The sequence below is a fragment of the Tubulanus polymorphus genome, chromosome 10, assembly GCF_964204645.1.
Source record: "Tubulanus polymorphus chromosome 10, tnTubPoly1.2, whole genome shotgun sequence".
Taxonomy (NCBI): domain Eukaryota; kingdom Metazoa; phylum Nemertea; class Palaeonemertea; order Tubulaniformes; family Tubulanidae; genus Tubulanus; species Tubulanus polymorphus.
Window position 1 is genome coordinate 11572396 of NC_134034.1, and position 26607 is coordinate 11599002.

At 40.7% G+C, this 26607-nt stretch overlaps 1 protein-coding gene across 1 annotated transcript in view; it reads right to left on the minus strand.

Annotated features, from left to right (window-relative positions):
* Positions 1-40: 40 nt before the first annotated feature.
* Positions 41-26607, minus strand: part of LOC141911609 (integrin alpha-PS1-like) — a 37202-nt gene continuing 10635 nt past the window's right edge. Inside the window, exons 2-24 of the mRNA XM_074802597.1 lie at positions 25927-26057; positions 23964-23975; positions 22118-22197; positions 20938-21175; positions 20666-20767; positions 19650-19945; positions 18822-18963; positions 17577-17976; positions 16872-17064; positions 16159-16182; positions 14569-14721; positions 14389-14471; positions 13923-14064; positions 12983-13134; positions 12193-12276; positions 11416-11638; positions 10478-10540; positions 10205-10231; positions 9045-9194; positions 8053-8187; positions 7430-7534; positions 6718-6843; positions 41-5750 (exon numbers count right to left, since the gene is read on the minus strand). Coding sequence (XP_074658698.1) covers positions 5613-5750; positions 6718-6843; positions 7430-7534; positions 8053-8187; positions 9045-9194; positions 10205-10231; positions 10478-10540; positions 11416-11638; positions 12193-12276; positions 12983-13134; positions 13923-14064; positions 14389-14471; positions 14569-14721; positions 16159-16182; positions 16872-17064; positions 17577-17976; positions 18822-18963; positions 19650-19945; positions 20666-20767; positions 20938-21175; positions 22118-22197; positions 23964-23975; positions 25927-26057 — 3199 coding nt within the window. The 3' untranslated portion in view covers positions 41-5612. The remainder of the gene's footprint in view (positions 5751-6717; positions 6844-7429; positions 7535-8052; positions 8188-9044; positions 9195-10204; positions 10232-10477; positions 10541-11415; positions 11639-12192; positions 12277-12982; positions 13135-13922; positions 14065-14388; positions 14472-14568; positions 14722-16158; positions 16183-16871; positions 17065-17576; positions 17977-18821; positions 18964-19649; positions 19946-20665; positions 20768-20937; positions 21176-22117; positions 22198-23963; positions 23976-25926; positions 26058-26607) is intronic.

The window sequence follows — 26607 nt, forward strand, 5'->3', positions numbered from 1 at the left end:
GTTATTATCATAATTCCTTCATATAAAAATGATTTATGTAAAAAAAAAAAGAAAAAGAAAATCACTTTTTACAACACTGAAAAACCACTTAATCGTCTTATAGATAATTCATTAACTAATTCTTGTTAATTAAATAAAACTCTCAACACGAATTATTGATAAAATACAAAATTTCGGCTTTTTCGCTTTTATCAGACGGCGAACAGTTGACTGAGTGAAGGCATTCTGATTCAAAGTCTTTTCTGACCCGGAGTCGCGTAAAGTCACATATTCGCTTCACTCATCAGTCGAGTGTAAACCCCTTTTCTATAACCGAACAAAAAGTCACCTTATGAAAACATTTTCTATGAATTTTCTTCAAGAAAGAAATGTAAAAATATTTCCAATAGAAATGATATAAATATGACACAATGAAATGGAAGCAGCAATTTAACTATTAATCGTTTGACCTAAACATCGAAATCGTGAGAAACTCGATGTTTAAATATGCTAACATGATTATGAGGACCAAGCAATGCTACCGTGGTGAGTGAGGATTCACCAGGGGTCGCTAGTATGAAGTAGGACATCAACTATTGCGGTAATAGAGGATTCCACTTGTGGCAGGTGAGGATCCACCAGGCCTGTTGCTGAAAAATTGGTAAGAGTTAACACCAGTGGATAGTTGACATAGTGACAATTAAAAGTTCATTGTTACTATGGTATTTATCCGCCGGTTATCTTTAACTAACTTTTCAGCAACTGGCCCGAGGTGTCACCAGTACACTACACTAGGACATCAATGGATGAAAATTAACCCACCTACAGACATGAAACGCCATCTGGAGGAATAGCTGGGTCAACGTAGAATATTTCTTCAGCTTCACTACTAAAGTCGATCTTATAACGTAAAGTTAAGCGGAGCTCAGTAAAATGAGTCCTAGATCAATCAGTTCGGATTCTCGGCTGAAGTTCAACACCGGTGGTTAGCAGATTTAAACATGGAGACAGTACACACAGGTCCCAGGTTTGATCCAGATTCTAAAACAAGCAAATCAGGAATCCCCTAACCGGGCCCTACGTTCCCTAGCCGAGCCCTGCGTTATCCAATGAAGCCCTACATGCATTCTCTACAATTTCTTCATAAGAAACTAGTCGTCGATATTACATGTACTATAACTAAATCAGCGCCGCAAATGAAAAAAACCTTTTTTATAAATGCAAATATTGAAAATATTTCACAGTGTTACGTATGTCTATAGAATGCTATAATTCGGATTCCAGTTCCACAACAGTCAGATAACACGCGTTTGCAGAACTGGACCCCGTCTTGCGTTACTGGCTATTAATAGATTGAATATTCTATTGAAGAGATTCGCGTGAAAATATGATCGTTCGTCTTATTCCGCTTAGATCGGATGAAATCGGTTCGGTCACAGACACTCCGGTTAAACCGGGGCCGTGATACGGAAGTTTTCTGAAACTAAGTCAACGGTTCCGACAGTTTCATCGGTTTTTCGGAAGATCTCGAAATTCGTGTGAAAATAATTTCAGATTATTAAAACGGTACATTCGTGGCGTAGACTTTACGAGTACTTATCGTAGAAAATCCCTGATCATCGCGGAAATGAGGGGCAAGACTTCGCTTATCGTTATAAACACAGAAATGAACGAATACCCTAAACACAGTCCTATTCACAGCGTCGTATAAAAGATCTACGCTACCATTTAGGAGATCTTTGCAAACATTCTGAGAGGATATTCTTACCTTTTTTTATCAGCTGGGAGCTTCTTTACAGGACAAACAGTCGTTACGAAGAAACGGAAAGACAGTATTTGAATCACAGGACACCTTCCACTAATCATGCACGATTGACACTACGACGAACCTACTAGACATTTTTTAAGACGCTCGGGTCTTTTTTAAGCTCTATTTCTATAAGTAAACCCCGACGCGGTTGTTGGTTTGACCGGATATTGAATACAACTGCGGGCAAATACTACATTGTTCATCTATCTATGTATTAACCCTTTCAGTGGTGACTAATTAATGCCCTAAAGTGCTGGAGATAATTTCAAAATTTTGAAAAATTCCACCCTAGTGTGTTGAATAAGGGGAATAGCACTATAGTGCGTCTACACCGCGGCGCGGTGTATCGTTAGTTACTGATATTTCACTATGTTTGACACGTGCTGCCATCTTTCAAGAGAGATAATTACTAATTACATCAATACACCACAATACGGTCTACTAGCAAAATCCATCACTTATCTATACACCGCACTGCGGTGTACATGCACTGAAAGGGTTAATGTATGTATCTATCTGCGGCTTGGATCCTGCACCCCTCATATATCTACTATTGTAGTGTGGACAATCAGTTTTTGATATTGCGCTTATAAAATGTCTGGTGTTTGTAGTTCATTTTCAATAAAAAGTGTCTCAGGTGAAGTTCTCAACACTAAGTGAAGTGTGAATGATCAGTTTGAATGATAAGTGTGCTGACGCTCACGTTCAATTTTGGCCTGGATCAAAATTTAAGAAATTTAGTCAAAATTCAGTAACAAGAGTAATAAGTTTAAAACCGACTACATCTAGAAGCAAAATTTCAAACTTATCATCGATTCTCAACATCAGAGTCTGACTATTCTACTTCAATCAGTAAGAAGAATGTCTATTGCGCCGGGTCCAGGCTGAGAGGGGGTGCAGTATCCACACTGCGTATCGATACCTGTATAAACGGTGTAAGGTTTTTAAAACCAACGATTATCATACATAATACATAACTAGATTAATGGCATCGATCTGAGTTGATATTTCAACGGGAAAATCTTTATGATAAACTTTATCTATTACAATTTTACTTCGTGTTTCATGCAAAATACGTATTTACAATTTTCATGTCTCTATCAAAGCGATTGGCTTTCAATAATAATTCGATTAATTAATTACCGGTACCTAAAATCGCTGTAATTAATCAGTTATTTATAGCGAATGATTTTATGTGCATAATGGTGTTGTTTTATCTAGATGAGTTCGAATCATATTTACAAATTGTGATGAGAATTTCAAACTCAAAAACTGGTGAAAACACACGGCTTTATATAGCAGAATATTGGCAGCCGTCACCTTTAGGAGATTCTTTACAATAAAACACAGCAATGACACGTTTACATGTTTTGGACCCACAATGTGTTGATGATTAATAACAACAATTAGTTGAACAGGGGCTCGTCAATTAGGTCAAGAAGCTAGTTCCAAAATGGTCTTAAATCTTGATACAGGTCTTAAAGTTGTGAAATTGGCTATGGAGCTAAGTTGGTCTTAGACTAGTCTTAAATCTAAGCCAAAATGTCTGCGCAACTGCTCCTGATGTTTTGGCCAGGATGCTTGAGATTTATTTGAAATGATGTCAAAGCTGGGTAGGAGCTTTCTGACCGAACCGTCATTGTAACAAAACGTCATTAAAGCGTTAACCCTTTCAGTGCGTCTACACCGCAGTGCGGTGTATAAATCGGTGATGGACACCGTATCGCAGTGTGTATTGATACTAATCAGTGATCAGTTTTTATCTATCAAAAGATGGCAGCACCTGTCTAACAGTGAAATATTAGCAACTAATGATACACTGCATCATGGTGTAGACGCACTATAGCGGTATGCCCGTTATACACCGCACCCAAGTTATCGCCAACAGTTTCAGGTATTTGTAATAATATGAAAAGGTTTCAATATTGTGGGTCTTATATACACAAACTACATGGATTGCACTAGTCTTAATTGATTTTGACAGCATTAACATTTTACGCCTGATGATTTTTTGTGCGCGTTGAACTCAGATGAATTCTTCTTACAGCAGTTTTTCAAGTTCCCGCCGCTCGCTTCTGAGGTCGTCGTCAATTGCAAAATCGATTCCCATCAACATTCTACACCGCGCAACTTTTCACGCGAAATGTTTCTCAATTCGATACACGAAATATAATGACACAAGAATTGTATATACGGGACTATCATTAATCTCAGGATAGGCATTTCGTTTAAAAGCACCCCCTAGTTGGCGTATCATTGAGAAACGCCCCTTAAAGGGCATATCACATAGAAACGCCCCTTGCGTATCAGCAAGAAATGCTCCTAGGGGGCATATATCACCAAGAAATGCCTCCTAGTGGACATATCAGCGAGAAATGCCCCCTAGTGGACATATCAGCGAGAAATGCCCCCTAGTGGACATATCAGCGAGAAATGCCCCCTAGTAGTTCGTATCGATATTCTTATATAAGCACACACCATTGTCACAAAAAAGTGGTTTTATATAGTCATTCGTTATTTAGATGACATCCTAATAACATTTAGCACCATTTGAGAAATATGACATTATTATTTGCTTTTTCTTTCTTTCGCACGACGAATTCATAGATAGAAAGAGATGCCGGTTCAAGTAAAACGACGATTTGTGCTTTGTGGCGTTCGTCGCGAGGCACTCGAGGACCTTCATTTACGAATAAAAATCTTCCTAACGCGATACGACATCGAAATTATTGCTAAGCGTGAAATTCTAAAAGGGTAAAAGTTACTCGGAAAAGGCAGCGGCGCACGCCCAGCAGTTGAAACAAGTATCGAAGAGATGTCTATCTACCGTCGTACGAAACCTCGCCGCCGTTTCTAAGGAGCAGACGTACGTATGCCCCGGTTAATCGAGGTCGAATATTCAAGGTCGAATTCGTTTGATATTCATCAACGAATCGATCGGTCGCTTGGAATCATTTCGAGAAGTTTTCGAAAAATTCACAGGTTCCGGAAATTGGCTGGGACGTACGTCTGCCCGTCGTCGAGACGACAAGTTTACAACAGTTACTCAGCAATAATCAATAATTCTCATACATGCACATGTCAACGAATGAACATGTAATAATGACATGCTGCACAGTAATTGCATACAAAAATCTTCATAGCACGCAGACCGTAAGTAACAATGCAGTTTTAATTGTCGCTAGGTCAACTATGAACTGGTAAACTCCATAAATCTGGGGTCAGTTGCTGAAAAGGTGGTTAAAGATAACCGGCGAATAAATACTGTAGTAACGATGAACTTTTTATCGTTACTATGTCAACTATCCGCCGGTTGACTCTAACAAACCTTTGAGCATCTGCCGCCCCTGGTCTGCAGTTCTGCCCAAATGCACCCGTGTTTTGTACACGTATGAGAATTCTAAGCCTGATTCGTATTTCCATGTATTAAAAAGGCACCTTCTTAAAATAGTAGTTTCTCTATACAATAATGATAATACTACACAGTACGAGATAATAAGCCCCGCCCCCTAGTTACGTCATCGCCGTCGCTAGCTGGATGATTGACAGTTCGCAGCGGTCATGTGGGAGGAGCCGAAAAAAAAAACGTTTCGCACTACAGCTCGCAAAGTCGTGGCCCCGAAGTGAAAACGCGCGTCGCTCCAGGTTCAACCGTGTCACTATAGATGGCGCTAGCGTTTATCCGAATTCGCTACAGATATCGCTGGTTGAACCTTTGAAATAATACTACTCTGCACCGACTGACCTCCGTCGCCTCCTCGTTAACCCATCGCTTAATCGATTAATCAATACTCCTAGTAAACGCGTTAATTAAATTAATTAATTAATTATAGTCTACGTCGTTATCGTCTATATATTCTTTCTCTTTGTTCATCAACGATTGCTTCTTCTTTTTCTTCTTTTTCACGGTGACCTCGTGCATGCCCAAATCCTCGGCACGTTTACGCTTGAAGAAACCGAGCTACAACGACACGCGGAAAAAAAAAACATCGAATTAAAACTCTACGCATGAAACATCGTTCCCGCAGTTATACGAATTAAAAATTCCCAGGTTTTTCCCAAGTATTTCACGGGTGATTTTTCAATTTTCCCATTAGGAAACGAACACATATCGTCATGCAACGGTCAACATTTAAGCGGCGACTGGTTGATAAAGGTGATTTTCAAGGGTAAGCTGAAGAAAGTTGCCCTTGGCAAATGCAGTATGCGAAATGTAAAGAATTTCCCAAGTATTACCCTGATTTGAGGAAAATTTTTCAAATTCCCAAATATTTCCAAACTGGGAATTATTATTTCAAAATTCCCAAGTTTTCCCAATTTCCCTGTTCTGTGAGAACCATGATGAAACTTTCAAAATATATCGAATTCAACAAGGGCGGATCAGGTCCACGGTCCACATCAACACAAAGAACAAGGGATCTTTTTCAGAAAGGGGCATTATAGAGGAATCGAACGCAATTCATAGTATAATAGTAAAACAATAGCAGATTTGGGGGGGGGGGTCAGGACCACTGACGTTGCCCTTTTCATCAAGACAGATTGTCAAAACCTGCAAACTTGATGCTCATCCTCACGCAATTTGCATCTTTAATGATGTATTTCTTCAAATATATCGCTAACTCCGAAGGTGGGAGCCCGCTAGTGGCCTTTGACTAGGCCGCTTTATCCGAGAGATGCCTTTTCTTTTCTTCTGGACCCCGCCTTATAACTTCACTAGATCCACCCCTGTTAAAAAGCATTTTCGACCTCCCAACCACCAAGAAAACTCTTTCGACAATTCTTCTTCATCAGTACAGAATTGGTATGAAATTGATGGTTCATCGCACGTGGTCACATTAAGATTTTGTAGCCCCAAAATTAAGTAAAATATCACAAAAACGAGTCTCATCAATAGATAAATACATCTTAGGTGCTTGACGTTGACTTACCTTCCAACAAACTAATATAATAATGATTAATAATAAAAGACCGGCGCAAATAGCTACGATGATGATCCACAGCGGAATATCTTCGGCTTCTTTAGGGGGTATATCAGGATACGCAACGGTCAACGCCTGAAAATTTGTTTAAAAAACATCTTTAATCGACACTTTCTTTTGATACGGAATGGACACTTAGATTTTGCCCCGACTATTCCCCGACATGCGCGTTGTTTTCCTTGACTCGATCTGCTAAGAATTCGATCAATAAACATCGTCAAATACGTAAGACATAGACGGAAACTGTTTTGATTAATATGAGCGCGATCCAACAATCTCGACAAATTTTCAGGGGCTGCAGTCGCTCAAAAGTTGGTTAAAGATAACCGGCCGTTAAATACCATAGTAACAATGAAATTTCAATTGTCATCATATCAACTATCCACTGGTTAACTCCAACCAACTTTTGAGCAACCGGCCCCTGGACTTTTCCCTGATAAAATCTGTTTCTCTTTTAGCTTTTTAAAAATTTCCCCAAATTTATAAAGGAGAGAAAATTCCCTGACTTTTCCCCGATTTTCAGCTCAATGGCGCAACCCTGTATCATTAAGTATTTTTAGATGATATTAAGTCATTAATTAATTAATTTTATCATTAATTAATTTATCATGGGATTTTATTCATATCAGATATTGAGTCGACGCGAGTCAGAAACACTTACGCTCGTATAATCGTTAGTCGTATCGTCCTGTTCGATATTCAGTCGTTTGTCGATACGAACGATCGCTTTCGAACGAATGTTCACGTAATGCACGTACGGGTAATCCTTTAAATAAAATCAGAATTCTTAGAATTCTAGCGACTTTCACTAGAAAGCAAAGAGAAACGTACAATCGCGAGAAAAGCTTTCTAAATAATGAACGTGAGATAATTTGAAAATTTCTAAAATTCCACCCCGGTGCGTGTTGTATAACAGGAACACCGCTATAGTGCATCTACACTGCGGTGCGGTGTATCATTAGTAACTAATATTTCACTATGTTTGACAGGTGCTACCATCTTTCAATAGAGATAAGAACTAATTACTAATGAAAACAATACTATGCGATGCGGTGTACACTAGTGAAGTCCATCGCCGATTAATACACCGCACTGTGGTGTAGACACACCGAACGGGTTAATCAATCGTTTGATCAAATCTTTTCATCTTATAGCTAAGTTGTACCGATTAAGTATCACTAGATGAAGTTATACACACGCAGTAGCCACTGGTCTTTGAAACCAATTTGAATCGGACGCATCGAGCTACATCGGATTTCCCGGCGTTGTTTAATCGTTTCTCACCTCGACTAACGTGTGATTCCATAACCGCGCTCTGATTCTGATTGTCGCCGTCTCTCGCGGTCCTAACTCGGCGATTTGACATTTAAATCGGAAACATTTCGCCGTCCGGTAACCGCTGGCTCGTTTCTCACAATCCTGAATGAACAAAAAAAAAAAAAATAGTTTCTGCGGTGAAACGCCGTGTGCATGTTCCGACGACAAATTGAGAAACCCGCACTAAAATAACGAGATAGATGAAGTCCCAAAAGTTTCCTTTAAGCTAATGATTGCTGAAGGTGACTATTAGGTTGTAGTCAAATCTTCGAATGAAAAAATTTACAGCTTAAAGGAAACTTTTCGCACTTCATCTTTCTCGTTATATCGGCGTGGCATTCTCAATTTACACATTCCTTGTTACAACGAACTTCAGGGTCCAGTTCCACAGTTCCGAACTTCAGAGTCAACTCTAACTCACAACTGTGGAACTGGGTCCAGGGCATCAGAAACTCTGATAGTTTGTTACGTATCCGGGATGAAATTATCAAAATTGTCGTATTCGGGACATAATCCTAGGTTTCTAATCAACAAAATATCCAAGGTGGTTATTACGAAATTCCACTGTAGTCAGACGCGCGTTGTTGGGTCCTATCTTTGATGTTGACGAGTTGGTAAGGCTCCCTCACCTCGCAAGCGGTTGAATTCATCTTTTTTATTTTTTTTAAGGGTTTTTTTGATCTTAAAATAGGGATTGTTCCCATTATTTATTTATTTGGCTGGTAAATTTTGTTTGATTTTTCGATTGAGTGTCCCCTTACAGACCCACCACACCTGCCGGGAGCGAAACAGGGGGCTTGATTTTGAAATCGGAAATCGAAGTACAGATATAGATGTGTGATCAGCCGTCGAGTTAACAGAATATTTTTAAATCGAAGTACATAATTGGAAATTCGGTCTTTAGCCGGGATACCGGATAGATAGCGCATGAAGAGTAAAGGGTTAATATTACCACTCACCAGCGAAACGATGTTTTGTTTTTTCCCTCCGGTTCCGACGACCTCCTCCGAGCGGATGACGTAGTCGCGTTTGTTTCGGTTGCTAGGCGGCGTGTTATACGTCACCTCGTTGTTGTCCGATGAGCCGGGTTCCGCGTCGACCGGGCTGCGCTGGAAACGAAAATAATCACGGGAAAATGATTCATGAGCGAACAACCGAAAACACTTCCAGAAAACATGGCTGCCTCCGTAAATCCTCTTATGACATCATGAAATATACATAAAATTACTTCATCTATTATTATTAATGACCGATTAGATGTTATCGCAGCGACTAGCGATGATGTCATAAGGGGATTTACAGAGGGAGCCATCTTGAAAAGGCGAACCCTATTTTCGACTTCAAATACAACACCGAAAACTACGTATTCCTTCTTCGTCGCAAGCGCAAGGAATTTAAATCAAATACAAAGCAATGATTTCTAATAAGTTTTAATCACCAGCTACCATAGATGCGCTTTCATTTATCCAGACAAAAACTACACCGATATACAGAATATTCATAGGTCAATGAATTCTCAGCGTTTTACTTAAGAATTCTTTCCCCGGCCCCGAAAAAAGAAGCAATTTCTTCTAACGTACAAAACGGACGACACCAAAACAAAATAGACAAAATGAACGAAATTTCGCGATCCATAAAGTACGAACGCTCTCCAAGGGTGAGGGCAGCGCAGTGTTCCCTCCATGTGCTAGAATTTTAAAGGGGCTGTATTATGATATCATGGCTGCCAATCCACCCAAAAAAAACAAACATTAAGCTTGTAATCTTCTATTTTTCACATTAGCTCAATATATTTCAAAGTAACTATCAGCATTGATAGAATATTGGCATCCACTCTGATAGGGGCAGCAGATATTCCATAAATGGTGGTTGATTTTCAGAAGGGTGGATGTAAAAATGTAACGGATGCCCGCCCCTCTAAAAAACCTGTTGCGGAGAACAATGGCTAATTCAAATTTTCTTATTTTTGCTATCGGATATATCGAAATTGGGGGAACGAGGGGAGGATTTCTGAAATTTGGCACTGCTTACGACACCTTGCAGAGAGCGTGCGTAGTTCACGGACGAGACCCCGAAAATAGTCAAAGACGACAATTCCAATGTTTACGATAAAACTTACAAGCGTTAAACGATGTCTTTCATTTATCTGTAGTAGATGTAAACGATAATCGATGATTAAAAGGTAAACGATAATCGATGATTAAAAGGTAAACGATAATTGATGATTTAACGGTTCGTTTGCCCACGCATTCCACGTGAAGAAATTTCCAAAATTAAAAGTTTTTCAAAGGGTGATAAACATGCTCAAAAATATTTTAGCGTATTTTCATCGGCCCCGATGAGTAACCCCGACCCCCTGGCCCCACGTAGAGGCGCTTATTTATACACTTACCACAATACCAAGCGGATTCACCTGACCTGGACCCATTATACATTGACCTCCTTTACCTTCGACCTGAAATCAGAGGAATTAAGGAGGAATCGTAAGCAACTCAGATTTCAAGGAGCAGAATCTCAAACCCCAAACCCTAAACTTTCCAAAACTTCAGTGAAACCGATTTCTAATTGTTGTTCATTAACTGATGTCATCACCGTAATTGATTTCATTTCGCACTATTATTTTATGCTACATTGTATCTGAATTATATTTCTGATATATTTCGTACAGCGCCTTAGAGCCTTAATGAATAAGGCACTGCACGAGTTTCAAATAACAATGATTATAACGATAATTGTGGGTTTGATGTTTTAGGAGACTGATGTTGCTAAATAACAATGATAATTATAATGATAATGATAATAACAAAACAATAACAACAATAATAATAATAATAATAAATAATAATAATAATAATAATAATAAATAATAATAATAATAATAATAATAAATAATAATAATAATAATAATAATAATAATAATAATAAATAATAATAATAATAATAATAATAATAAATAATAATAATAATAATAATAATAAATAATAATAATAATAATAAATAATAATAATAATAATAATAATAAATAATAATAATAATAATAATAATAAATAATAATAATAATAATAATAATAAATAATAATAATAATAATAATAATAATAAATAATAATAATAATAATAATAATAATAAATAATAATAATAATAATAAATAATAATAATAATAATAATAATAATAATAATAATAATAATAAATAATAATAATAATAATAATAATAAATAATAATAATAATAATAATAATAAATAATAATAATAATAATAATAATAAATAATAATAATAATAATAATAATAAATAATAATAATAATAATAATAATGATAGGTTTGAAGTTACCTGTGGTTTTTCGATGAGGTAAAGTAAATGTTTTCCCTGGTCTCGTTTGTTCTCGACCTCGTACGGCCAGTAGATCTCGACGGTCGAGTAGGCGATCGTTCCCGGTCCTTGATTCAACACCTCGTACGACTGAGTCAACGGATAACCGATTTCGTCTTCGAATTTGATCGCGCTCTCTCCGACGGCTGGATGACCGTAGAATACCTGCTCCGGAGTCGAACCGCTGAAATATATAGATATCGTACTCCAGAATTATTCCTCCGGGCTGATTAACACCAGGGGCCGATTGCACAGTCGTGACTTAAGTCAAAAAATGCTCTTAATCTTAAGACTGGTTTTAAGTTGTTAGATTGACTATAGAACTGAGTTGGTCTTAGACTGGTCTTAAGTCTAAGCCATGACTATGCAACTGGCCCCTGGACTGCAGTTGCTGAAAAGTTGATTAGAGAGAACCAGCAGATAAATACCACAGTAACAAGAGTTCTAATTGTCTCACTATGTCAACTATCCACTGGTTACCTAGATACAACTTTTCAGCAACTGCGGCCCCCGACTAATATCTCTTATTTCTGTTAATAACACCTGAAATGAAAGTGATTTTAAATCAAAATTCGTACTAGTAGTTTAGTTGAGAATAAACTAGAAATGATCTGATTTTAAGAGTACATGCACGCAGATATTTCAAGGGATCAGAAAAAGAGTAGAAACAACTCTCAAATAGATCTGACCGCCGGAACGATTTTTGAATAGGCCTTTCCGGTGATATAGAGTACTCACCCGCGCAGCCAGATATCAGCTTTCTGTATAACTCTGATAGGAATGATTTTGTAATCATCTGTCGGTGATTTCTCTGAACTCGATCTGTAAACGACAACCAAACCCAAGTTTTAGTTAGTTACTGTTTTTCTGTTGTACATCATCTTTTTGAAGATATGATTCAGCGTGTAGTATAACAGCTATAACTATCAAAACCGAAGCCATTCTGGAATTCTGGATGAAACAAATGCGCCAGAAGAAAACTCTACCGGCCGCTTCTATCAGGTTTACAGATTACAAACTCTCTACCGGCCGCTTCTATCGGGTTTACAGATTACAAACTCTCTACCGGCCGCTTCTATCGGGTTTACAGATTACAAACTCTCTACCGGCCGCTTCTATCAGGTTGTACAGATTACAAACTCTCTACCAGGGCCGCTTCTATCAGGTTTACAGATTACAAACTCTCTACCGGCAGCTTGTATCAGGTTTACAGATTACAAACTCTCTACCGGCCGCTTCTATCAGGTTTACAGATTACAAACTCTCTACCGGCCGCTTCTATCGGGTTTACAGATTACAAACTCTCTACCGGCCGCTTCTATCAGGTTTACAGATTACAAACTCTCTACCGGCCGCTTCTATCAGGTTTACAGATTACAAACTCTCTACCGGCCGCTTCTATCAGGTTTACAGATTATACTATTCCGGAATAGGTAGAGCGTATTCTGGTCGAAACGAACGCGCCAAAAGAGAATTCCAGAATCGGTAGAGAGTAACTGATCCGAAGAGTAAAGCAAAGTTTACGTACGTGTTTACTCCGAGTTCGATGCTGATATCTCGATCTGAACTCGACAGACGCTTCGTGTGAAACGATATCGAGAATTCTTTCGTCTGATTCGCCGCGAACGGATTGCCGATTTCGCATCGTAAAAACCCGGCCGACTTCTCGCACGGGATATCCTAGCAACCGAGAAGAAAACAACCGACGATAAGATATAGAACGTTGAACGGGGCTTTCGAATTTGTAACGCCAGTCTCTAAATGGAACCAACTGCCTTTATGTCCAACAGTTGAATGTTTTAAAAAGACGTTTCGAAATATTCATAACTGAAATCTTAGTCCATATAAATCTTAACCTTAATGTTTATTCTCCGTGGACCGGTTCTATAGACTGGTTTAAACCCTTAGCCGGAGTTTAACTAAATCGGCGATGAATTTGTTTTAAACCTAAACCCCCGTAACAGTTAACACAGGTCTGTAAAACCAGCCCCAAAGTCCAGTACCACAGTTCCGAGTTTAAGATTTGACTCCGAGTCGAACTAACCTTAACTCAGAGTTAACTCATTGAAAATGAACTGGGCCGAGTTTCACGAAAAAGTTTAAGCCTAAAATGGTTTAGTTTGAATTGTTGTCCTCATTGAAAACATGAAGTAACCAATGGCAATTACACCAAAAAATTAAGTTCAACTTTTTCGTGAAACTGGGCCCTGACCTTAACTCAACAGTTAACTCTTACTCACAAATGTGGAACCGGGCCCAGGTGTTTTAAAATATTATTTCATCATTTTTGATTTCATAAAGATTCAAAGCACAGCGATTACAATTCGCAGGAGCGCGCTTTATCAGAAAAATATATCATTATCATTGATTTTATTATCATTAACATTATCGCTATTAACATGACTATCATAACTATTATTACCACAGCAATACACGACCTGGAATGAGACGATTTAATCGGAACTTACGAGTTTTTTTGTGACTAGAGTCGGAGGGAATTTCATGGTGAACTGTGAGAGATGAGCGTCTTCGCCGGTATTCGTCAGTTTCACGTCGACCTTCAACACTTTCACCTCGCCGTAACTCAACAAATACGTACCACCACGACCCCTAGTGGCGGAAAATATCATCGTTGATTTCACGCAGTATGTATAACAGGGTGGCCACTTATACAAATCTTCATGGGGCCAGTCGCGCAGGCGTGACTTAAATCCAAAAATGGTCTTAAATCTTAAGATTGGTCTCAAGTTGTTAGATTGGCTATAGAACTAAGTTGGTCTTGGACTGGTGTTAAGTGTAAACCATGACTATGCAACCGGCCCCCGAATTTTTTCTAAATTCCCTTCCCTGAGTCTGATTGAATCAGAGAAATTTTCAGGTTTGAAATGTTAGAATTGGATTTGAGTTGGATGCCGCGTGATTTAGGATACTCACTGCTGGGGAAGGTTTACTTTCGCGTCGACTTTCAAATCGCTGTGACAAATCTGATCATCGCCGCAATTCTTTATGAACTCCACCTATTGACGAAAAAACGAAATGAAACCAGATAATCGTTAACGTTAGGGACACGACGAGAGAGCGCCAGAAATTCCGACGGAATTCCGCGAAACGTACTTTCAGGAATTGTTCGGAGACTTCCTTGTTAAACGTCGGGAACGAGTTGATGTCCGGAAGCGGTTCGCCCTCTTTCAGCGGGTCGGGAGTCTTCTCGACGATGTTGTATTTGATCTTGAAGAAAATCGGATTCAGCAGATCCTGATTAGACGGCTGAAATAGGAAAGCGACGATAAAGGGTTAACGCGACGCAGAGGCAATAATCGAACGCGGTTTCGGTTTCGATGTCGGCGGTTTACGCTACAGATTTGGAAATTTGCAACTAGCTCCGAGTTGGAACGCAGTCGCTTAGTTCACAAAACAGATAATAAAATTGGGAGTTTGTCGACTGCGATGATGAAGCAGTGGGTTAATAAGCCATTGATACATATTACGATTTGTCCAATATATAGCGGTACATATTATATACACTAGTTACAAAGCCCAGGGTCCAAGTCCAGTTACTTTAACATAAAGCATATGAGTTGTATGGCTAAACCAGTGGATAGTTGACATAATTAAAGGTCCACGGTATTTATCAAGGGCTGCAGTCCCCGAAAGTTGGTTAGAGATAACCAGTGGATAGTTGACATAGTGACAATTAAAACTGCATTGTTACTTCGGTATTCAACAGCCAGTTAGCTTTAACCAACTTTCTATGAACAACCAGGCCCCACAGAGCGTTAAACTTTCAGGCAGCCTAAAAACCGATCTCCCCTCAAGAAATTCAACTCGACTTCCCAAGTCAAAACGACACCCCTGCGAGATCCTGAGCTGGATGGCCGTGATTTTTGGTCATGCAAAATAAACATTTCGACAACATTGAGACGAACGTCTGATTTTCATCATTGATCGGGAAATGAAAAATTTCTACAAATTCTACACGAAAAAAGTTTCTTTTTACGGAAAAAAAAAAAAATAAAATCAAGGCATTTAGAAAATATGCCTTATATTCGTTACGAAGCCATTCACACATTAAATGCGTTAAATAGATAATGAGCATGATTGACATATGACATTATGTTAATGAATTTACAAGCCCCGCCCATCGGGTCTTGGAAACATCAATCATTCTGACTGCAAATAAAAGGATTAATTGACGATGTTTCTACTACGTCTACTACGGACAAACCATACATAGATCACGTAGAGGAACCGAGAACAAAATCGTGAGGACTTTTTTTTCGTGAACTTCCTTGTTTCCTCGCAGGGGATTCAGGCTGATGACATTGCAAAGACCCTTTCACGTTACTCCTTCAGCTGGGATATGAACATGATGGCATCGCAAGACTGCCATGTTCCTCCCTCAGCAGGGTTTCCAACATGATGCCATCACGAGACTGCTACGTTCTTCCTCAGCAGGGATTCGAACCTGATGGCATCTAGAGACTGCAACATTCCTCCCTCGGCTGGGATTTGAACCTGATGGCATCGCAAGACTGCCACGTTCCCTCCTCAGCAGGGATTCCAACCCGATGCCATTGCGAGACTCTTCCGTTTTTTTTCAAATCGGAATCTTATGAAAATCAGTCGTTATTCACAGATTTTGTTCTCACGAATCTCGACGTTTTACGATGGTTTTTATATCCGTTGATTATTTACACAAAATACCTTATCATCATCACCGGTTCCCATCTGAAAACACATCGATACATTTAAACATCACACCCTCAAACATTGTCTATTCACACTGTTATAGATCAGATCTTACAGCCAATTACATTATCCATGTGTCTACGCCATATTGGTTGACAAACACTATAAGTGGTCTACACAACAGACCCTTGAAGTTTGTAAATACACTGGGTCCAGTTCCACAGTTCGGAGTTAAAATTTGACCCCGAGTTAACTCATTGAAAATGAACTAATTTTAACTCTAACTCACAACTGTGGAACTGGGTCCCGATTATCTTATTTTTGTATAGCAAGTCTGCAGCACAGTTAGCAATAACTGATTTACATGACAGACCCTTGAAGTTTGCAAATCCCTTTGTTTTATTTTGTTGTCAGTCTCCAGGACTGGTTTGCAAACACGATAAGTGATTAACCCGATAGACCCTCAAAGTTTATCAATCCCCTGATTATGTTTGTTTATGTATAGCAAATCTCCAGCATTGGATTAGTGTACACTGCATTTCATTTTTGTTTCATTGACATATATTTTACTTCTTTCTGACAAAAGAATTGAGTTTTGTGTTCTGAGCCCTGATTGGTCAGTCGTCTGACAATGAGCCAATCGCGGCAGGTTTTACGTAATTTCAAGCCCGCCTCCTGCCGTTTGGTCCCCGGATTACGACGCGTCGATAACGTAACATTCTACTTACGTCGAGGAAAGCGTGAAGTCGAACGCATTTGAAACGATCCTGGAACGCTTGATGTAACGTCATTTGACCGGTGAATCTGTAACGGTCGCTGCGACCGCGAGGAACGGCCGTGAATGACACTCGCGAGTATTTAATAGACTCCTCAAAACGTTCCGCGATCACTGTATACGTTATACGCGGTGCTACTAATAACCTGCAATTACAATACATGATGTCATAGGGGGATTTATTCCAGGGTGCCATCTTTTCTGCGGGGTTATTTGATGATGTCATAAGGGGATCTATAAGGGGTGTCATCTTTTCTGCGGGGTCATTTGATGATGTCATAAGGGGATCTATAAGGGGTGTCATCTTTTCTGCGGGGTTATTTGATGATGTCATAGGAGGATTTATGGAGGAAGCCATCTTTCCTGTAGGGTTACTTGGTGTGTCATAGGGGGATCTATTACGGGTGCCATCTTTTTGTAGATATATTTGAATGATGTCATAGGGAGATTTACGGAGACGGCCATCTTTTCTAGAAGTGTCTATCGATCAATTTAATGATGTCATAGGAGGAAATAGAGGTAGCCATCTTTTCTGGAATCATCTAAAGATCTATTTGATGATGTCAAAGGGTGATTTATAGACAAAGCTATATTTCTGGACGCATCTTTAAATGTATTTGATGATGTCATAGGGGGATTCATTGAAAGGTTTGCTTACTCTTTGTCGATATACTTGAAACAGATTTCGAGGTCGAAGCAGATTCTCGATTGTTCCTGACAGTACGGACCGGTATAAACCGGTCGTATCGCCGCCGGTATCGAGCTGAAGTTCGTACGCAGATTGATCGCCGGTCGCGCGCGCAGCAACGCGGCCGAATTCGACTCGTACGCCCCGACTAACAGATCCGGGTATCCGTTCAGATCGAGATCCATTCCGCCGGATAGCGAGTATCCGAACGTTTTCATCGCGTTCAGCGTCGTCGTCGATCGGATCCAGTTCGGGATTTTCATGTCTTCGGCCGTGATTCGTTGCGACGGTTTCGTGTCGAGGCCCGTTTTTTTGCCGTTGAAGATGTAAACGGCTCCGTTTCCTTCGTACGGCGCTCCGACCGCTAGATCTACAAACCAACAACAATCGAATCAGTTACGTTCAAAACTTCAAATTTGCAATCGCATCGAGCGGCACAGACGCTTAGATTTAAGTTCTAAACTCATTTTGGTTCTACAGACAATCTAACGGGGTTCTTTCTGATCTGGGAATCAAAAATTAAATCATAAGATATCCTCAGTGAGGGCCTTGCGCCACTCGTCACCAGCGAGAACAAGACACCAAAAATTAAAATTCCCTGATTAAATTATAAGATATCCTCAGGGAGGGCTGTTTCAGATATATAAAGTATTTTCGATATTAAATGTATGACTTAAAAAATGTATATCAGGGTGACAATTACTTGTGCCACTCGTCACCAGCAAGAACAAGACACCAAAAATTCAAATTCCCCGAATAAATTATGAGATATCCTCAGTGAAGGCTGTTTCTAATCAAGAGGTGCCTTGTGTCACTCGTCACCAGCCAAAACAACGAGACACCAAAAATTCCCTGACTTTTCAAGAAGAGTCCCTGATTTCCCCGCGCTTAAAAAGCCCTTACTTTCCCTGAGGGGTCATTCATTTATTACGTATGCATTAGGGGAGGGGGGAGGGGTCAGTGCAATTGCGTACTGTAATGCTTAATGTATATGAAAAAATGGCCGCTTTGCGTACCGAGGGGGAGGGGGGTTGAAAAATTCAAATTTTATGCGTACGTAATAAATGAATAATCCCTGATTTAACAACTAAATACCAGGGCCCAGTTTCACAGAAAGGTTTAACTCTTAAATCGATTTAATTTCTTGCTTTTTTCGTGAAACTAGGGTCCAGTCCAACGATCTGAGACCGTGTTTTTAGGACCGGTCTATTTTACCGTTGTATCCGTCTTTGTTCAAGTCTCCGAGATTGGCGAGGCTGAATCCGAATCGCGCTTGTTGACAGTTGAGTTTTTTACATTCGGTCGCCTCCATTTCTCGACTGAGAATCGAAACTGGTTTCGTCGACGAACGAATTCCCTAAAATTCACACACCACACATTACACAATTAATATTTCATATATAGCCAGTGTCGATCCAAGGAAAAACGAAAAAAAGGTATTTTATTGAAGTGATTAAATTCATCAAAATTGAAAAGCGATTGTGAATTGATCAAAAATTTTGCGGAGAATATAGAAATATTTTGCAAGGGTTGACCCGGGATACTTCCAAGTGTAGACCTGAAAATTTGAATGGGCACCTAATTTGAAAAGGCATATTTGGCAATCTAGGACAAAAAAATGTTTCCATATTTTTAGAGGGCATGTTCGAATTTTCACCCTGTCCACGCCCTAAATCCACCCTTCTTTAGGTTGGTAGTTTCAGTGAATATCCTGTGTGCGCCTGAGTGGGGTAGAGGGGGTAGAGAGGGGGGTTGAAGGGGTAGATAGGAGGTAGAGGGGTAAAGGGGGTAGAGAGGGGCTGGGGGTAGAGGGGATTGAAAGGGTAAAGGGGGTAGAGAGGGGGTGGGGGTAGAGGGGATTGAAAGGGTCGAGGGGGTAGAATGGGGTAGAATGGGGTAGAGAGGGAGTAGAGGGGGTAGATGGGGGTTAATGGGGGTATAGGGGGTAGAGAGGGAGTAAAGGGGGTAGTGGGAGTAGATGGGGTTAAGGGGGGTATAGGGGGTAAGAGAGGGGGTAGAGGGGGGTCGAGTGTGAACACTTACCGATCCATTGTTCATATAAACGAGTATTTTGCCGCCGACGAGTGGAGCCATGTAAAACGGGGCCCCGACGACCAGGTCGTCGTGGCCGTCATTGTTGATATCGATAACGACGACTTCGTAGCCGAACGACGCGCCGAACTGGTCGCCGGTTAACACCTCGACTTTCTGCAGCATTTTCTCCGTGGTATTCTGAGTGAACAGTATCACCTCGCCGAGGTTCAACGAGGCGTGAGGAGCGCCCGACGCGTACACGTCATCGATACCCGGTAATAAACGCCCCGTACCGACTGAAAATCCTACAATCATTCATTCAAAAAAAATGTTTTAAATAAAATTCTATTTTCAGTAGATTTTGGAGTAAGCGTATGACGTGCTTATGACTTAAGGGTTAGTTCAGGGACAGAATGAGTTTAGACTGGTTTTTAGTTGTTAGATGTTTAGTTAATTGTTTAGTTGTTAAGTTGTTATAGAACCAAGATTGTCTTAGACTGGTCTCAAGTGGCTAAGCAACTGGCCCATATATAACTGGGCCAGTTGCTTAGTCAGGGCAAAGACTTGAGACCAGTCTAAGACAATCTTGGTTGTATAACCAATCTAACAACTTAAGACCAGTCTAACCTCATTCTAGTTCTATAGCCAATCTAACAACTTAAAACCAGTCTCAGCTTATTTTAGTTCTATAACCAATCCAGCAACTTAAGACCAGTCTTAACTCATTCTGGTTCTATAGCCAATCTAATAACTTAAGACCAGTCTAAGCTCATTATGGTTCTATAGCCAATCTAACAACTTAACACCAGTCTGAAGATCAAAGATAGCTTTTGGACTTAAGTCACAACTGGGCAACTAGCACTCCAGTAGTTGCAGGGGTTAGTTCCATAGTCCAAGCTTAAATTCAAAGGTCTTAGTCTTAGATCTTAGACTGACTTTACATTGCTAACAGTCCGTCCTAAGCCTAAACCATAACTAGGCCCCGGAGAACCCCCCCTCCCGACAAGTATCCCCGTAATACTTACCGAGATATGAATTTTTCGCGACTGGAGGCGGATCGACTTTACTCGTGTACCACCAGGTGTCGCCCTCTAACCCTTCGGCGATCGTGTTCTTAGAGATTCCGCCTGTCGAAACGAAAATAACACACGCACGAAAATTAATCACTCGATACCACAACGATTAACCCTTTCAAATCCGGACGATTCTTAATATTCGAAATTAGTTCTCCTCGAAACCAAAATCAGCAAACTACACGCATACGCGAATAACGATGACGTCATCGATTTAAGCTTACCCGCCCACACGTTTATTCCCGGCAGTCCGAGGATGATATTGTTTTGTTCGGACAGCACTCCGCTGACTCCCGCCTGACAGTATCCGTACAGGAAGTAGCCCTTGTAGGTTTTCGGGCGGCCCTCGCACGGCGGGAACGGCTTATCGACGTCTAACGAGTTATACAGCACGTAACAGATACCGTATCCCCATTGATACTGAGCCTTGACGCCGACTTTCTGATACCTGTGACCACACGTCTGTAAATATATATATACAACAATTCATTAGAACTAACATTTCATACGGTCCCTACAGATCGGTCATCCCAGGGCCCAGTTGCACAGTCGTGATTTAAGTCCAAAAGTGGTCTTAAATCTGAAGACTGGTCTTAAAATGTTAGATTGGCTATAGAACTAAGTTGGTCTTAGACTGGTCTTAAGTCTAAGCCATGACTATGCAACTCGCCCCAGGGCCCAGTTGCACAGTCGTGACTTAAGTCCGGAAGTGGTCTTAAATCTTAAGACTGGTCTTAAGTTGTTAGATTGGCTATAGAACTAAGTTGGTCGTAGACTGGTCTTAAGTTGTTAGATTGGCTATAGAACTAAGTTGGTTGTAGACTGGTCTCAAGTTGTTAGATTGGCTATAGAACTAAGTTGGTCTTAGACTGGTCTTAAGTCTAAGCCACGACTATGCAACCGGCCCCTGCTGGTTATAAGCAGTTTCACGGAGTTTTAAAGGAGAAAATATCAAATTTCGAGGAAGCGTCTTTCAAGTCTCAATTACAGCAGACTCCTCCTAAATTGGTACAGTTTTTGTCGGCAAACTGGTAATTCAGATTACCGATTTATTTGAACATTTTCTTTCATATTTCAATGAAATGTTTCGAAAAGAATTTGGTGTTACTGATAGCACTTTTCAGAGGTTGGCAGCCCTGACATATCGAAAAGCAAAATTTCTTTTTTTTCACGACCGATATATCTATATTCTAGGCTCATATCGCTGATATTTTGCGCAGTAAATTCTCGACGTATAAAAACTTCCACACGATGTTGTACACGTGCGCCGTTGAATTCGACTTTCTAGGAAAAGAACCGTTCGTCAAACTGAGTCAGACATTGGTTCTACGGGCCTGCGTTGTCAGGGTGTTAGCCGCTTTATGATGTCATCGGGCGATTCGGTAGACTTTCATCGAAACTTACGAGCACTTTTTTGCCGGGTCCCTGACTGCGTAACGTCACGCCCATCCACTGGTTATCCTTGCTTTCATCGTCGGCTGGTTCTGAATCGAACAAATCAATCGTAGTTAAAACTTAAACGATCCACAATTATCATACACGTTATATTATAACCCCAGGGGCTGCGGTCGCGCAAACGTTGGTTCAAGATAACCGGCGGATAAATACCATAGTAACAATGAACTTATAATTGTCACTGTGTCAAATATCCACTTTTGACCAACTGCCGCCCCTAGGCCCACGAAAAAGTTAAACTCAAATTTTTTGTGTAATCGCCATCGATTACTTCATGTTTTCAATGAGGACAACAATTCCGTTTGAGGCTTAAACTTTTTCGTGAAACCGGGCCCAGAAGCCAGTTTTATAGATTGATATCAACTTTGATTTGCCCGGTAATTTTTAATCAACGCATTTCATTTCGAAACTAAGTTAACCACCTAGGTTAGAGTTAATACCACCGGTCTATAAAACTGGGCCCTGAATCCAGTTCCGCAGTTGTGAGTTAAGATTAAGTCAACTCTAACTCACAACTGTGGAACCGGACCTCGGATTCTAAATTTCTTTTCGCATGATTTCATCATTTCAATGTTCACGCAAACTTCGTCATGCATTGATTTTCAGTCTCTTGGTTAGCGGACAATTTTTGGTGTTAGTAAAACAAATCGCACGCAGTTTTGTTTTAGTAAAATATCAGTAGCTACTGCATTTTGAAATCGGCGACCCTCACCGTTTAAGGGGGGGGGGGGTACGAAGGGGCATTCGTTAATACGCAAGCAAATAGACTTCAGAAAGTGCTGCCATCTTCAGTTAGTAATATGAATTAATCTAAAGAACGCGAGCATTTCACCCCCCGGGGGAGTTTCGTCTAAAAATGAATCATCGGATTTTTCCAAGGAAAAAATAGAATTATCACAGAATCTCGCGAGATTGATAATAATTTCATCGAGCGAGAATCAATTTCCCGAACGTATCGACGACATTTAAAAAGAGGTTTGGATCGCGACGCTCTGAAAATATTACTAAATCGAATATCTTTATATATGAAAACTTCAAGTCACGGTTTGAGATTGCGTCCTTCTACCTATCAGCTTATAGAAGCCCAGAGCTGGCACCGGGTTATTAGCCGCGATCGCGCAAACAAAGCTCAGGCCTGGTCCGATGTTTTCGGTTGGGGCAAACCGACACAGGGCCTATTTGGGACCCGTGTGAACAGTTGTTCTGGGCCAAAACGCGCTATAGACACCCGGAGTGACGATTGGTCCCCCAGGATCATTGAAGGGGCTGAGCAGATATATCGGAGATATATCCTACGGCGGGATTTGATGAACGATGATGAACTATCGATCTATTTTTATAAATACATGCTGTTCATAAACGAACTGAACCCTTTATCAGCCATGACCATGATACCGCCGTTCCATCATATCTCAAGGAAATAACATTAAAACCCAGGGGCCGGTTGCATAGTCATGGCTAAGACTTAAGACCAGTCTAAGACCAACTTTGTCAGCTAATCTAACAACTTAAGACCAGTCTTGAGATTTAAGACCACTTTTGGACTTAAGTCACGACTATGCAACTGGCCCCAGTTTTTTGCGATTTCAAAGTATTCAAAAACGAAATTGATTTATAAAGAACTAAAATCAAATGTTAAAAGACAATATTTCGATTAAACGCTCGCTCTCTCAAGAGACCAGTGTCGTCGGAAGAAATTAAATATCTTCAAATTTGGTTTCGAAAATACCGCTAAAATATAGGCACTGACTGATAGAGGGTTAATTACTAATGGCGAAGAGATACGATAACTTACTTTCAACACGACCTGTGACAAATTACAACAATTAATATTAGAATCGTTAGCAACAGAATAGTGAAACACAAAACACAAAGACTGTCGTATTAAACACAAAAAACAACAACAACAAATATTTGTGACGGCGGAGGGACCCAGATCCACGCGTGACGGACCCAGATCCACGGCAGACGGACCCAGATCCACGCCAGACGGACCCAGATCCACGGCAGACGGATCCAGATCCACGCCAGACTGACCCAGACCCATGGCAGACGGACCCAGATGATGATTTTGGGTGAATTACAAACGTCTTGTTCTTGTGCAAACGTATAACAGTCAGTGAGATGGAATGTCTGTGGTCATTGAGTACAGGGCACGGGGAACCCGTCGGTGTCATTGAGTACAGGGCACGGGGAGCCCGTCGGTGTCATTGAGTACAGGGCACGGGGAGCCCGTCGGTGTCATTGAGTACGGGGCACGGGGAGCCCGTCGGTGTCATTGAGTACGGGGCACGGGGAGCCCGTCGGTGTCATTGAGTACAGGGCACGGGGAGCCCGTCGGTGTCATTGAGTACAGGGCACGGGGAGCCCGTCGGTGTCATTGAGTACAGGGCACGGGGAGCCCGTCGGTGTCATTGAGTACAGGGCACGGGGAGTCCGTCGGTGTCATTGAGTACAGGGCACGGGGAGCCCGTCGGTGTCATTGAGTACAGGGCACGGGGAGCCCGTCGGTGTCATTGAGTACGGGGCACGGGGAGCCCGTCGGTGTCATTGAGTACGGGGCACAGGGAGCCTGTCGGTGTCATTGAGTACAGGGCACAGGAAGCCTTGATTTATCATGAATTACATCAATCCTATGCATATATAACAAGCCCTTGTGGAATTGCAGCAGCAACAACAGCAGCAGCAACAGCAGTGGGGGGATTGGTGGTGATAATCTTTTTCTTTAAAGTCACGTATCGCTCTCTGTCGATTCCACCACTTGGGAACAATTTATTCGCAATTACATTAACATATCAACGACAAACGTTTGTATTAAGAATGAATCAGAATTCAGTGATTTGTGAACGAATAGATCTGATACATCTGAGCATCAATCTAATGGTGATGCTGCTGCTGCTGCGGCTGCTGATTCATCGTAGAAACTAAATCAAATCAAACTCAAACTCCTCACAAACGACGCTACTGAATGATATACGAGATGACCGTGATGAATTGAAGTTGATTACACAGGAGAAAGCTAACGCGTTGTAGGAGATCGAGAAAATGAAAGGATGCGGTTTCAATTCATGGTTCCTTCTCAACTTTTTAACTAACGTGGGTTCTAGACGTCAGGGACCATTTGGGAAAAAGTTGGTTAGAGTTAACCAGTAGATAGTTGACATAGTGACTATTGAAACTTCATCATTACATGGTATCTGGGGCCAGATGGGCAAAAGTTGGTTTGAGTTAACCTAGTTGATAGTTTGACATAGTGACAATTGAAACTTCATTGTCACATGATATTTACCTGGGGCCAGTTGCTGAAAAGTTGGTTAAAGTTTTTCTTAACCAACCTTTGAGCAACTGATCCCTGATCAATTAAGCTCTTTAACTGACGTGGGATTTAGGGCCAGTTGGGCAAAAGTTGGTTAGAGTCAACATCAGGGGATAGTTGACATAGTGACAATAAAAGTTCATTGTTACTATCACGGTATTAGTCAGGGGCTGCAGTTGCTCAAAAGTTGGTTACCTTTAACCAACCTTTGAGCAACTTCAGCCCCTGATCGCTAAAGGATGTCCAATCAAATGGGGGGGCGGGTTCGAGAGGACGATCTCTACAGAAAATGAGGAAGGGGTGATGGGGTTTCTGACCACCTATATACAAGATTTCTTCTAGTGATATGATCAGCAAAATCGGGTTATAGGCGTAAATTGAACCGAAATCGTCATTATTTTTAGAATATGGATTTGTATTTCCTCGCCGGGGTTAAACGTACCTAAATCATCGATGCGTAGTAGCTGACAGTCGGTGTGTCGGGCGTGGCTGATCGGACAGCTGTAAACAACTCCCGGACGAACGACTCGTCGCATGAACGTCGAATTACCACGCGGCGCCCCGATTAATATCCTAGGAGAGAAAACAACAACATAGCTTCATTAGTATCCTAGGAAAAAAAAACAACATAGCTTCATTTATATCCTAGGAAAAAACAACGACATAGCTTCATTAGTAACCTAGGAAAAAAAACAACATAGCTTCATTTATATCCTAGGAAAAAACAACATAAACAAGTTTAAAAAGAGAATTTATTTCAGGAAAACAGGCAATTTAATCAGTTATTAAAAAGTGTAAACAATGACTGCCCGCATTAAAACAAAACAGGAAAAACCGCGTCAAACATAATATCCTGAATCACGCAGTCCTCAATAAACAGGATTTCCTGTCGAGGATCGTACGCAGTTAACACGCGCAGTTCTGTCGGTATTTACAACTCCGACCGCAGCAAGAATTCATTTTAATATTTCATACTGTAATTATGGATATAACTCCTATACACCCGTGCACCTCTCCCCTCAAAACATCGTAACAAAATACTCAATTCAATTTATATTTGACAGCACCACTCCTGGTGTCGTGAAACCATGCGGTGTTGTTACAGAATTCAACTGTCGTTAGC